General features: G+C 52.0%; 1 protein-coding gene across 1 annotated transcript in view; it reads left to right on the plus strand.

Annotated features, from left to right (window-relative positions):
* Positions 1–2,040: 2,040 nt before the first annotated feature.
* Positions 2,041–14,110, plus strand: part of NTSR1 (neurotensin receptor 1) — a gene marked incomplete at both ends in the record, with an annotated part of 58,716 nt that continues 46,646 nt past the window's right edge. Inside the window, one exon of the mRNA XM_082325573.1 lies at positions 2,041–2,697. Within this exon, the coding sequence (XP_082181699.1) occupies positions 2,041–2,697 (657 nt within the window). The remainder of the gene's footprint in view (positions 2,698–14,110) is intronic.

Below are 14,110 nucleotides of genomic sequence, written 5' to 3' on the forward strand. Positions count from 1 at the left end.
ACCTTTAATGATGGGAGCACCCAGCCGGTTCTTTGGGCAGTCGGTACCCTCCTGATGCACTTTTACAAAAGGAAAGATTTGGCTGGTACAAACTGCACCAGCCTGTTAAAAGTGTTGATTATAAATCAACAGCCACATTGATTCAAGGTAGCTGATATTTCAGTGTGTAATTAGGATTATTTTTTAACTCTATCTTTTGATATTCCCTGCCAGTACTTGGCGTGGAGAGAAAGTGGAGGAGGCAGCACACGGAGCGCTCGGGACCAGCTGCTGGGATGGAGCAGGAGATGCAATGCTCTCCTTGTGAGCAGCCGTGCTTGTGCAGAAACATGAGGCAACAGAATCCAAACCAGAGCATTTCTAGAGACAGCTATTGATATAAACATGCACATCCACGCTGTAAAATTAGACCAGCAGGTGGGTATCTTGCTTGTGGGGATAGCAATTGCTTTCCACAAGGCCAAAATGAAGTTACAGGCCCAGGAAGGGACAATAACTCTTCATTATAGACAAAGATCCCAAAGGAACTCACTTGCTGCCTCTGTGGGAGAAGCGCTTTAGTCCAGGAGCATGGGTTTGTCCTTGGGCCACGGGGCCGTAAGCTCCCCCCAACTTGGGGGCTGAGGAATAGGGACACCGGGCACCCAGGAGAAGGCTTGCACCCCAGCTGCGGCTCTCCTTCAGACATCAGCACCAACCCACCACTTATTCCATGTTCCACTTTCCTTCCTTGGGATAAATATTCTTGATCCATCCCAAGAACCCGTCCAAGGACCAGGAACAATGGGTGAGACCAGCTGGGAACACCAACCCCGACAAATTCTTCTTGGCTAACAGAAATTTTATAACATAACTGAGTGGACAAACAGCTCACTGGAGTTTTACAGGGCAGCTGGCTGGCTCAGCGCCCGGGGCCTGAAAGGGTAACCCCACCACAGACCGCTCATCCCTGGGGGGCCCTTGCCTGTGGGGGATCCCCTTGTCACCTTCAGCATCACCGTGGCAGCCCCACAGCCCCCGTCCCTGCAACAGGGCAGCTCAGAGAGGACCCCACATCCCCACATCTCAGGGTACGGGGATAAAGGAAAAGTCACTGATGGGGACCAAAGCAAAGCAGCTCGCTGCTGTCGCTGCTGTGCCACGGTGCGGAGGGTGCCCCGGGCAGATCAGGGCAGACGCAGGTATTTTTAGTTTTTTTTTCCCCTCCTTTAAATGCCTTTCTCCTAGCAGCAGCAGCAGGTGGGTGGGTATCTGGGGACTAGCAGGACATATTGATGTCCAAGGGTGATGGAGCAGCCCCGGTGCCTCTCCTCTCCTCGGGATAGAGGGGGGGTGGCTGCGCTCGGACCCCCTAGCAGCCCCCAGCTTGCAGCCGTGCCTCCGGGTCTGACTTTGCAAGGGGTGGAGAAGGGGTGGGGTCCCGCTGGGGAGGGGCTCTGCAGCCCAGCCCGGGACGGGCTCCCTCCCTCCCTCCCTCCCCTCCCTGGGCCCCAGTTTGGGGACCGAAACTGGGGTTGCAAAACCCACCTCGGCGGCGGGGAGCGGGGCGGGGGGCCGAGCCGGGGGGCCGCCCCCCGGGGCCGGGGGAAGGCAGGGCCAGCGCCGGCAGAGCCGGCGGGGGTGCGCGGTCTCCGGCGGAGCGGCGGCTCCCGGCGCGGCTGCGGGAGGCGGGCGGGTGTGTGTGCGGTGTGTGTGCGGTGTGTGTGCGGTGTGTGTGCGGGTGTGTGTGCGGGTGTGTGCGGGTGTGCAGGGAGGCTCCTGCCAGGGCACATCTGGGCGCCGGGGAGCTGCAGGGAGGAGAGAGCCGGAGCCGCGGGCTGCTCCCAGCCGAGGCGGCTCCGGGGGGGTGGGGGTGTCTGACACACGCACACGCACACGCACACGCACGGCAGCCCGGGAGCGGCAGGCGCCTCCTCCCCGCCGCATTAAAACGAGCCAAGTTTCCCCGGCGGGGGCAGCGGCCCGTCGGGGCGCGGCGGCGGGTCCGAGCGCGGCGGCGGGCGGTGCTGCGGCCCCGGCGGGGCCGGCCCGGCCCCGGGGATGCACCTGAACGCCACGGCCCCGGCCGTGCCGGGCGGCCCCCTCCACCCCTACGCCAACGCCTCCAACCGCTCCGACCTGCTCCCCAAAGGGCCCGACGAGGAGGACCTGGACGTCAACACCGACATCTACTCCAAAGTGATGGTGACCGTCATCTACTTGGCTCTTTTCTTGGTGGGCACCGTGGGCAACTCCATCACGGCGTACACGCTGGTGCGCAAGAAGTCGCTGCAGAACCTGCAGAGCACCGTGCACTACCACCTGGCCAGCCTCGCCTTCTCCGACCTCCTCATCTTCCTCCTCTGCATGCCCATCGAGCTCTACAACTTCATCTGGGTCCATCACCCCTGGGCTTTCGGGGGGGCCGTTTGCAAGGGCTACTACTTCCTCCGGGACGCCTGCACCTACGCCACGGCGCTCAACATCGCCAGCCTCAGCGTGGAGCGCTACATGGCCATCTGCCACCCCTTCAAAGCCAAGAGCATCATGTCCCGCAGCCGCACCAAGAAGTTCATCAGCTGCATCTGGATCGCCTCCTTCCTCCTCGCCATCCCCATGATCTTCACCATGGGGGAGATCTACGGCAAGGACCAGAATCCCGACACCCTCATCTGCACCACCATCGTGGATGCCTCCACGCTGAAGACGGTGATCCAGGTGAGGCTCCCGGCGGCCGGGGCGTCCCGAGCAGCCGGGGCCGCGCAGCCGCCCCCCTCCCCGGGCTCGGATGGCCGAACTTTGCGGTGACGGGCAGGGCGGGAGGGGGAGGCTGGGAGGGGGGGGACCGGCTCGGGAAAGGGGTGTCCTGGGCAGCGCTGACGGGGCGGACCGGCCCGGGGTGCGGGCAGGCGGGATTTAGGGGGGATGGGGGGTCTCGGCTCCGCTTGCTGTGCCCCACCCCGCACCCCCTCCTGGGGGCTGAGACCCTGCCTCGGGGTAGATCCTGCACCGCGGTTAATCCGGCCCCGGGCCGGTGCAAGCCCCCCCGGAGCTCCGGCCCCGGGCCGGTGCAAGCCCCCCCGGAGCTCCTCTCCCGGCGCGGCCGCTGCCCGGAGCTCCCGCTGTCCCGGAGCGGGACCCCCATGTGCCGCAGCCCCCGGGGCAGCCGGGCCCCGGGGAGGCTCGGGTCCTCCCCAGATGTGGCAGTTCATCGCCAGAAAACCCCCAAATCTCCACCCTTTCTCTGCATTTTCTGCATCTCCTTTCCTTCTGCTGGAAAACAGCCAGCAAGATCAAGGGAGATAAAACCCTCTCTCCCCCTCTCCCAGTTTCTTGGGTTGATCCAGAGCCCATTTCCTCTGTGTAGTGACAGATCCTAATTTCAGAAAGTTTTGGGAACAAGGTGCAGCATAGGCATCCGAAAAGGAACCGCATCTTTAAAGCCAGAGGCTCGGGTGTTTTTGCTGTTTTGGGGAAATCCGTAGCTGGTTTAACTAGCAGACCCCTCCTGACTTCAGGCAGGCTTTGCTGGTCTCCACATACTGCTTAATCTAATATGCCCATGCGTGGAAAGGATTTCAGCATCAACGCTTGCTGCGCGCCAGTGCTCTGAGGGGTTGAGGCATTTGTTTACTGGAGCATCAGGCTTGAAAAATGTAAGAGACGTGGAAGGAGAGACAGAAAGAGCAAGACACCAGTCTCCGTGGTCCCTTTGCTGCCAGGCTCACATGTGGTAGCTTCTCAGTCTTTTATTTTGAACATGAATTTCAGGTGGGTTTAATCAGCGACCGACTAGAATTTAAAACTGCATGTGTACTAAAGTGTTTGAGATGTTCCCACAGTTAAAGGGAGGGAACTTAAATGGAAACAACTCAGAATCATTTCTCCCAGTAGAAGCAGGCGAGGGTACATGCGGTTAGATTTAAGCCCAGAGCCTGTAGGTGTTCAGACATGTCCACCCAGGTTTCCCCCTGGACTGCTCCAGTGAACGAAAATCCACCCTGCACAGAAGCACTGGATCCCCTCTGCAGTTTGTTGTGATACCAAACTTTCATCCTGAGATGGTGGGGGCTGTATTTCTCCTGTAGGTGCTCTGTAGATTTTGGCAGTGGCAGCCCAGTGTACTTAACCTAAATTCTCGGCTCTCTAAGGAAACGTGAGCCATCCGATTTGAGAACAATGTGGTTGAAATGCATTATTTCCAGTCATCCTTCTCTTAGGATTAAACTGATGCTCATTGTTACCATGATAGGGGTAAAAAGAGAGGATTATTTCTCAGCCATGTCTTTGGAGATTAGTTTAAACAATTCTCAACATATTTTACAGTCTTGCTATTATTCAGGCTATACCTTATCCTGTTACCCAAGTAAGAAGTAAGCAGACATGAATGCACAGTATGTGAAGTTCACCTGGGGGCTTTTCCTCATGTATTTTCTTTTAATTTCACTCATGAATTAATTTAAAAGTAAAAAGGAGGCAGCTGTTGGGGAGGACAAGAAAAAAACAAACCCCACCAAAATGGTCCTTCTCAGGGGATCTGGCCTCAAAAGTAGATGTGCTAAGATAGGAAGGTTGTTTAATGGCTTCGCTCCAGTCCTCCGAGCCCAGGGAAGCAGCACACGAGGCGATGCGGGGCCCTGGGCCGGGGAAGTGAATAAGCAAAGCAGCTGCAAGTCAGGTTTGAAGTGCATTAATGGAAACCATTGCACAGCGTGTGAGCGGGCATTCTCACGTCGTAAGCTGTGCAGAGGTTTAAAAAAAGACAAATAATGGAAGACCTGTGAAAGAAAGGGCAGTGGTAATGTGGAGAGTGACGCGCAAAGGGCTTGCCAGCCGGAAATCTGGAGCCCTGGTCTTTCGCAGTGGATTCAAGCTGCTTTAGAGCAGTTCTTCGCATCTCTTTGCGTTCATTTTCTGTCGTTAAATTAAGCAGAGCAGTGATGCACTTGCTCGAGCTGGCAAATCACTTGTAATAAATCACTCAACATATTTCACTCCTCTTCCTGTTTGGCAAACTGTCTAAAGCAAATCGGGATTTTTTTTTTGGAAGCCATTAGTTCTCCAAGAGGTTTTATTTGTTGACTGATTGAAAGGCAGTCCCAGAACAGAGCAATTGTAACCATTTATAGGCTAAGAGCCCAGTGTGAGCTATGGTTCTGCTTGGATCATTGCAGGAGAACATTCCCCCCTGGACTGGAACAAGCTTCCCGGGATGAATATTTGAGCGTATTAATTTAACATCTCTCTTTTTGCAAAAGTCCCTCACTATTTGCTTTGAATATTTAAGTTTGAATGACATTTCCGAGTGAAACTAGACTGTGTGTGAGCAGTCAGGATTCCTTATAACAAGAAAAAAAAAAAAAAGTGTTCAAACAACACTCGGCGTATTTGGTTTTTGCTCATATTACTTAACGTGTACCACTTGAGCTCCACAACAGCTGTCAGAAGTAACTGCTGGTATTCTTCTAGTAATGACAGATTGCTCAGGGCAGCCTGTCAGGATAAGCAGGAAGAGCAATAAGTGCGATGTTCTTCAGGGTGTCACCATGGGTCACCACGATCACTACGGCCGGGCCCTGCACGTCTCACCTCGTGCCATCGAGACCTAAGCGCTGTGTGGCGCGGATACTTAAGTCTTGAGAACAGTACTATTTCCCAGCTTTGTTTATCACTATCCTTGCAGCTGCTTAAATCAGCCGGTGAATCTGGTTTATTATATATTCTTCACTGCCAAGCTTGCCTGTTACTTCTGTCTGTTAGGGATATCTGGTTTGAATATTGGCATCAGCATGGGATCTGGTAGCAGGAATAAGTCCATTATAGCCACATTATTTAGGTCTAGTTAACACTTTAACTGGCAGACATCCTCTAAAACACGCTGCAGCCAATTTTAGGTTTTTTTCCACAGAAATTAAACACCTCTTAAAGCCATCCCGATACAAGTAAATTCATGTTTTCGTGCCACTTCAGCTGGAGGAGGTTTTAAAAGCTCCTCATTGTGGCAGCAACAGAGAGGAGAGCTCCGAGGCAGAATGAAATGGTTCCTCTGTTCACTTGCGGGTTGGTACCTGTGGGTTTGGCTACTTCACGGCCGTGCTGCTGGCTCTGGGGCCAGCTCCCCCGAAACAGGACCCGGCTGAGTGTCCCATCCATCAGGCGCTGCCCTGCATGCCGTTAGCACCGTACACTCTCAGCCCTGTCTTTCAAATAGGTCTTAATTTTAATGGCCAGGTGGCTGTGCAAATAATTTTTCCATTGTTGCTTCTTACTTTCTTACCTTTTTGCCTCTTTTCTGGAGTGGTCCTTAGTGGACCTGGGGAAAGAGGGGAAGTTGAAAGAAATACCTACAATCCTGGTGCACCATCAGTCCCCGCACGCAGCGTCAGGCAACTCCTCGACCTAAAATCTCAGGGTTTTAATTGAGCCTGGATCGGGCACACGTGCGAGGGGAGCCTGGGTGTGGGCAGCTCTCTTCCACCCTGCAACACGGGAGAGGGAGCAGTGTGTTGTCCCGCTGGCATGGCACGGTCTGTGCTTGGATGGCTCTGCTGCAAAATGTCCCCGAAGTTATGGCAAGCGCCTGGGTAGATAGTGTCTGACACATGCTAATGTTTTATTTGCACGGACAGCTGGTGTGAACCCATTTATTAAAACACATGGCAGCAGGCCCTGAGCCTCCATAAACTGTCACAGCTCCGTCAGCGCCAAGTTGCTCATTTGATAGGGCAACTTCTTGGGAAGCACACTGGGAGCTTCCCTGGACCTCCTCACGGGTTTGGGTGGACGGCTGCTCCAGCGCTGCTCTGTGTCAGCCCACCCTTGCTTGGCTGCAGCTCGCCTGTCCCTCCACATCCCTTGCTTATTATGTTTTATGAAGTCTGCTCATAGTTCAGATGATTTGTAGAGTAAATAACTCTGCACATGAAACAACCGCTTGCCCAAGGAGGTCCTCTGCTTTATTTCTTCCTACATTTCTTCTTGCGATGCCTTCGAAGGAATGTGCCAAAGAGCCTCAGGTCTGAAGAGGTCGGGAAGGAAGGACCAGGTGATGGAGCTGAGAGAGATAAGGTGCAGCCTGGCCTCTCAGCATCCATTACCATGCTCTCTACACACTCTTCCGAGGACATCTATTCAACTCCCGTTTGTGTGAGAGACCCACAAAGTTATTAATTCCATGCACGATGTTGCAATCACTCCCTTACGCTTTCCTCTGGTGAGGAGCACAGTGGTGTGATGGGCTTTCTGCTGCGACAGCACACGGTCAGTGCCATGGACGGCAGGGCTCTGCCCACTGGCAGCTCTGTGGTGCCGTGTAAATAAACATGACAAGCATCTCTCTGTAATACACGAAAATAGCAACCCATAAAACCAAATGGCTGAATTTTCTCCGCGTTTGCTGGCAAATCATATCCAGGATTAGTCAATGGCTTCAGTTCAGGAATCTTGCATTTATACTAATGTTGACTAGAGGAATTGAAGTTGGTTTCTTTTCCTTAGGTCACAGCCAAATTCCTACTATAGCTTTTAATAACAGTACTGTTTTAAATCACTCACTACAGCTCCATGCAGTGATAATCCCACCCATTGGGCCTGGCTGATGAAACTGTTTTGGCTACACACACACACAAAGGATCTCTGCCCACCAGAGGAGCCCATGCCTGGGTGCCGCTGACCCCTCCGCCGGCACAGCAAACCGGCACCTTTGTGGCCGGACTGTGTCCCACGAAAGGTGTCCCGTCGGGTCACGGTGCTGCCAGCCCCTCGGGTAGACAAGAAAATGAAGATGTTGGTGTTTAAATGTGTCTGGATCTGTCCCCACAGTGATGGAGAGAGACACCCGCCCAGTGGGGTGCCCGTCAGGGGTGGCAGGAGCATCCCTAAAGAAGAGTTGCCTTTTCTCCATGGACTGTGCAGCGAACCCAGGGCTTTAATTCAGCATATGCATGGTGACAGCCCAGTTTGCCTAATCCCAGCCCGTTTACACTGTGGTCCGTCTTGCAGCTAGATCTAAATTAAATAAGCTCTTGTGTTCATTGCTTTATATAACCACTTGGCCTGCTGTGTTTTGCCAGTTCTTACATAATTTCTTCTTTTTTTTCCCCCAATTGATTTTAATTCACTTGATTTCTTTTTCCCTCCCCCTTCCCGTGATGTCAGCTGGAGGGATAATAAAAGAATGAGGAAATGTGGCCGATCAATTTAGCTCTTAGGTTTTCCTCTTAACAGCAGTTTGTAAAGGCAGAAGAGATGAAGGTAATCTAGTGGTTCCTCTTCCCACAGAAAAAAAAAAAAAAAAAAAAAAAAAAAAAAAAACGGCAGCTGCCTTTAATCTTCTTCCAGATCGTTTAAAACAGCTATTTAATTGTCTTCTCCCTACTTCCCCCCTCCTTTCCCTTAAAGGCTTTTACTATCGTCTCTGTGCAGCATCTGCTTGAGACTCACAGATGGCACTTTCGCTTCCTGACGTTTAGAAACGCTTCTGTGTCCTGCCCGAGGCAGGCGTGACGGGCAGCAGCCCACCACGGCACGCACGCGGGGCAGGACGGGCCTGGGGCTTCGACGCTGTCGCCGTCGCGTTTTCCCTACTGTGAAATTACCCCTTGCTGAGGGGCACGGGAGAGCGGGTGAGCAAAGGTATCTGGAGAGGCTGGGGAGCGTGGTGGGGTCCAGAGCTGACAAGGTGGGAAAGTTTGAGTGTTGTGGCCATCTAGCCCTAAAGTAGATGTCATGAGATGCCAAACCCAACAGCCCCAGTGCTGACATCCCTCCTTTCCCTTGCATTAAGCAGATGAAGCTGAGTTATTGTATCCCCAGTCTGTCTGGTTGCTCGCCAGTATAAGCCACTTGTGCCATATGAAGCTGGAGATGCTTCATCTTCCAACGCCTGTCCTCCCTGTATCTCCATACCCTGCGTCCCTCTCACGGGGGTGTCAGCACCCTCAGTCTGGCATGGTAGAGAAAATCAGATTATAAATTAATTCCAAGCTTTCCTGGCCTTTTCCCTGCTTCTATGCACACATGAGCACCCTGCGGTTGCTTGTCTGGTCTGACTGTCTGAGACCAGTCCAGTCTTAGCTCCTGGCCTTCATCACCCTCTGCAAGAACACGTCCAAGCAGGGGACCTGGGCAAGCCAGTCTCCTGGTTTCATGAAGAGCTGCCCTTCCCCAGGTGACAAATTTTGCTGCCTTTATTATGGAATTTGACTTGATATTTTTAAATTCCCTTACAAAATGTCATCCTCGCTAGTCCCAAACCTCTGTGCAATGCAAGCCAAAAGCGCTTTGCATCAGAATTAATGCTGGTCTGGCATCAGGATGGTTGATGGCCCAGCAGCTCCCCTCCTGATGGTGGAGGGAGCATGGAGCTCCTCCAGCACGGCTGGGCATCGCTTCCACCTCGCGTCCTGGGGTGCAGATGGCACCAAGCGCAAGGGCTGCTCCTTGGCAGTGAATGAGGAGTGAGTGCTGCAGGGCTGCAGCCTGGAGGGTGGCAGGACGTGTCTTGGAGGACAGGGGACAGAAAAATCACACTTGCATGAGCCCTGCCGTGGACAGGGACCTGAGCAAGACATGGGCACGGGGCCACGTGCGGCTCCTCTGCCTGGCTGCGGGCACCAAGCACCCATGCCATCCCCTGCCCAGGCTGGGCTGAATAGCTCCATTCTGTAACTGTGTGAGAGCGTGATCACTTGGAAAGGTTTGGGTTTTTTTCCCCTTAAATGAAGCTCTTGGGGGAGTGGGCCAGCTAACTCATCATGCTCCAATAACATCAGCCCCCACGTTTTGCCTCCTGTGGATGCCATTTCTTCTATTCAATTTCAAAGCATCTTAGGTGTGGGATTAAAAAAAGAAAAAAGCTGATGATAAATCATTTGAGCTGATGAGTTATTCAGGAAACAAGTGCTTGGGGCTGGTTTAGAAAAGGTGATGGTAATGGAGTACTAACCCTGTCTGGGTAGCAGAAATTTCTGAGCTGCTGGTTCGTTCCCAGTATTTTCCTGCATTCAAAGTATCTGTTGTTAAGTTTTCCATGGATGGGAGGGAAATAGCGGTGAGACAATTTGATATCCCTATACCCAAGTGCCCTCCTGGTGCATCTGTGCATGGAAGCCCACCCTCCTCCTCCCTCCCTGGGGCACCAGAAACCTGTGGCTCCCCCGGCTCCTGCTGGGACAGGGGATGCTGCGGGACAGGGCATGCTGCGGGACAGGGCTGGACCTCGCCGGGGAGTGCTGCTCTCATCCTTGGCCTTCGGAGAAGGTCCGTCTGGCGGGCTGGAGGAGCCGGTCACCCACAGGTGGTTTGAGCATGTGAGATTTGCTTCTCGTCTCCTGTGGCTTTTTCACTTCAATAATTCTCGAGCAGAGAGTGTACTGCCGGGCGCGACTTCATGGGGGCTTTTTTTCTCCTAGGGAGAAAAAATAATAGAATGAACAAGGTCTTTTTAACTGAACTTTTTTTTAGAGAGATAAAGTTTAGTGAGGTTTCTCTGAAGGTTTTAAGTTCTCGGGGACTAGAGACAATTGTCAGTTGAAGATGGAAATCAGAGATGAGATTTTCCTAGTGGAAATGGAAAAAAAAAAGGAAAAAACATAAACTTTCACTAAGTCTTCAGTATCTGAAAGGGGGAAAAAAGCATCTCTTTTATGCAAAGTGCTCATGAAAACTCTAGGAGTACCTCTAAACTATAAAACCACACACAGAGCGAAAAGCTTATGCAGTATCAGTAAACCAGAGAGGCATCGGAGTGACAGCTAAGCCGGAGGACGTGCCCTGGTTTGGTGGCGTTGCTCGTGGCCATGTTGCCGGCTCCGGTGGAGCAGCCCCTCGCCATCCTCGCGGGCGGCCTCCCTGCCCGCCGGCTCCCCTGGATTTACAGCCGCCCTGTGGATATACACCTCCCAAATGCTGAACTCTGTGCAGTAAATCTCCCTTTATAACACCTTCCAGGTGTCTGTTTGCCCGGCGAATTCCTAAATATATAAAAGAGAAACAAGCAGCCTAGTCAGGACTGGGTATATAGCCTGATTTCAGCATTTTCCCTTCCCTTTAAAAATACCTTCTGGTACTTTCCTGCCAATTATTACTCCCTCTAGATAATAAAAAATAAACTTTGGGCCACTGCCGTTACAGCCAACTTACACTCTTGAAGCGAATGGTTTACCTTGTTTCAAGAGATTTGTTCCTGCTCCAGAGGAAACGAAGGAGTTGATTAGCAAACAGTCCCTTAGCACGCGGTATGCCCATCAGGAGACTCCTGGGGTCCTGGAAGCTGTCTGAGGACCTTCATTTCAGGGACTCAGGGTGGATCTAGTTTAATCTTTCCATGCCTTCCCACTTGCTGAATGACCCCAGGAGAGATCACACTTCAGCACAACACTTCGCTTGTGCCAGCAAGCCCTGCCTCCTGCCAACAGCAGGTTTTTTGAACTATCATATGGTAAAATATCCTAAGTTGTCCAGGTGCTGTTTCTTTGGGGCCCATGAAAACCTGCTGTCCCTTTGCCTGGAGTGCTTGCCTGACTTTTGGAGCCTGCAGGATGGTTTCCATTGCAAGAGAAAGGGCTAACACAAGGCTGTCTTCTCTGACAGACACTGGCTTACAGAGCCGATGCACGGACCTCTATTTTCTGAGCAGGCAGTGGGACTCCAGGAGAAAGTTGCAGTCTGTTTGCCCTGGTTTCTGCCATGCAGTGGATGTGCTGGTTGCCTTCTCTTCCTGAGCAGCTCAGCCCTGCCGATGGGTCCTCTCCTGCCCTTGCAGGCTCAGCCTGACGGATGCTCACCCGCTGCCTTGGTTCTGCTGCTCAAGGCTTTGCATGGTGTTTAGCAGCAGGAGGAGCAATCTCATCCCTTAACCATCTCATTTTCTTCCTCCTTTAACGCTGAAGAAGGGGGTCTACCAACTTATCAGCTTCACCCAGACCTGTGGAGCAAAGACCTGCTGCATGTCAGCTATCAACACTTTGATGCAGGATGGCATTTAGCTCAGCAGACCACTATTTTTGATCAGGACTCCAAGGAGCTAATTAATACAGTCTTTGCAATGCCACATCCTATTAATTGTAACATAATCAAGAGCAATGCAGGTCTGCAGTGCTGAACGGAATAAATGTGGTCTCTGTACTTAGTAGGACTGTCATATCACCTTGTTTCCTTGGAGAACTTGTTTAATAAGTCGTAAGTCTCTGAGAGGAGACTTTATTGCTCTCTACAACGGCCTGAAAGAAGGCTGTAGCGAGGTGGGGGTCGGTCTCTTCTCCCTAGCAACAAGCGATAGGATGAGAAGAAACGGCCTCAAGCTGCGCCAGGGGAAGTTTAGGTTGGATATTAGGAAAAACTTCTTCACTGAAAGGGTAGTCAGGCATTGGAACAGGCTGCCCAGGGAAGTGGTTGAGTCTCCATCCCTGAGGGTATTTAAAAGACGGGGAGATGTGGTGCTTGAGGACGTGGTTTAGTGGTGGACTTGGCAGTGATAGGTTAACGGTTGGACTTGATGATCTTAAGGGTCTTTTCCAACCTTAACGATTCTATGATTCTATGATTCTATGTTCAATAACAAATTAACCTGCTTTTCCCTGCTATTCTATGATTTTTTCAAAACCATCTTATAAAAATGCAACTCACACAGCTACTGGGAAAGTTTAGCTCATTGCTCGCATCACTCTATTGATTCCTCCTGCAAAGACCTTACATTTTATCCTCACAGGGACAATTTATACATTTTAATATACTTGTTTCATTCAAAAGAGAAACTCACAGGAATGAGTTTCCCTCCCCAGAGCCCTCGTTTCATTTTTTTATCATCACTGTCAGTCATGGGCTTGTGACATTGTCATACGTACTTGTTCTTTAACTCCAAGGATGTGAAGTGTGATAAAGCACTGTAGGAGAAAGGGGAAATACAGGTTCAGACTAATAAATAGATATTTGCTCTGCAAATACAATGATGGGGTGATGTGTATGCCCCAAACAGTTAATAGACTGCAGCCACTAACCCAAGGGACAAACTCTACCCCGAGCTTGGTCTCCTTCACACTGCTTTGGCAGCTCACAGGTGCTTCCCAGCCAGGTCAGGAGAGCTGCAGGATGGAAAATCCCTCAAAAGACCAAAAAGATATGCAGGAATTTGGTCAGAAGGTGTATCACAGTGCAGCAGCCCAGCAGAGCAGGGCACACGGCCAGCCTGGCCGTCCTGGTCCAGCCCGGAGACCAAGCCATGCCAGGAAAGAAATCCTGTAATACCTGAGGCTCCGAGAGGCAGAGAGGAGCTGTGGCAGAGAAGGACGCTGGGGAAAAGCAGCAATAAAGTAACCGATAAGTTCACTGCCCCTTTGGGATATACTTTTTTTTTTTCCCCTGAAAGTCTAATTGAATTTTCTTTGCTCCCATCCTCAGCAGTACAAGAGGTACAGGTACAGCCTCGTGCCTGCATGGTCGCTGTGAAGGAAATCCATAAGCAGAGAGTGGGGAGGGGGAGAGGAAAGCAAAGGAATGGGGGTTTGTGGTTTTGTAGGAGGTGGGTTACAAATAAGCTAGCAGGGTCTGAAAGCTGCTCAGGGGGTTAGAGATGGATTAGTGGGCTGGGCAGCACCAGGCAGTCAGGAGGGCACAGAAGTGTGGTGTGATGTTGCATTGATCGTGTACCTCCCTCCAAATATTTGTGGTCTAATTTGTGTCCTGGGGTAGAGGGATGTTTCAGGTCCATGCTGCCACGCTGTTCTCTGCCACGGATACCACAGCTATTCCCAGTGGCTATTACCAGGTTTGAAGCAAACCAGAATAACCCCAAACCCTTCTCTCCTGCACTCAGGTCTAGATAGTCTTTCCCACCTTGCCGTCCTCCAGCCCAGGGTCCAAATCAGGCAACATCCTCCCACACCACGGAGCAAGGGAGCCAGCACAACTCCCATTTCTTAATAGTTTACAAACTGCCTGACTCTGTAAAAATCACAATGCTGGCAGCTGTGCTGCTGCGGCAAGGTTTGCAGGGAGCACGACATTTCTCAGGGTGATGGGTAAGTTGGGACCAGAGCCCCAATTCCCACTGCCCAGATCTCCTCCTCAATTCAGGCCACTGACTGCTGAGGGGTCAGGTGGAAAGCAGGCGCAGTTTGTGTTGCACGAGCCG

This window comes from Platalea leucorodia, assembly GCF_965183815.1.
Source record: "Platalea leucorodia genome assembly, chromosome: 13".
Taxonomy (NCBI): domain Eukaryota; kingdom Metazoa; phylum Chordata; class Aves; order Pelecaniformes; family Threskiornithidae; genus Platalea; species Platalea leucorodia.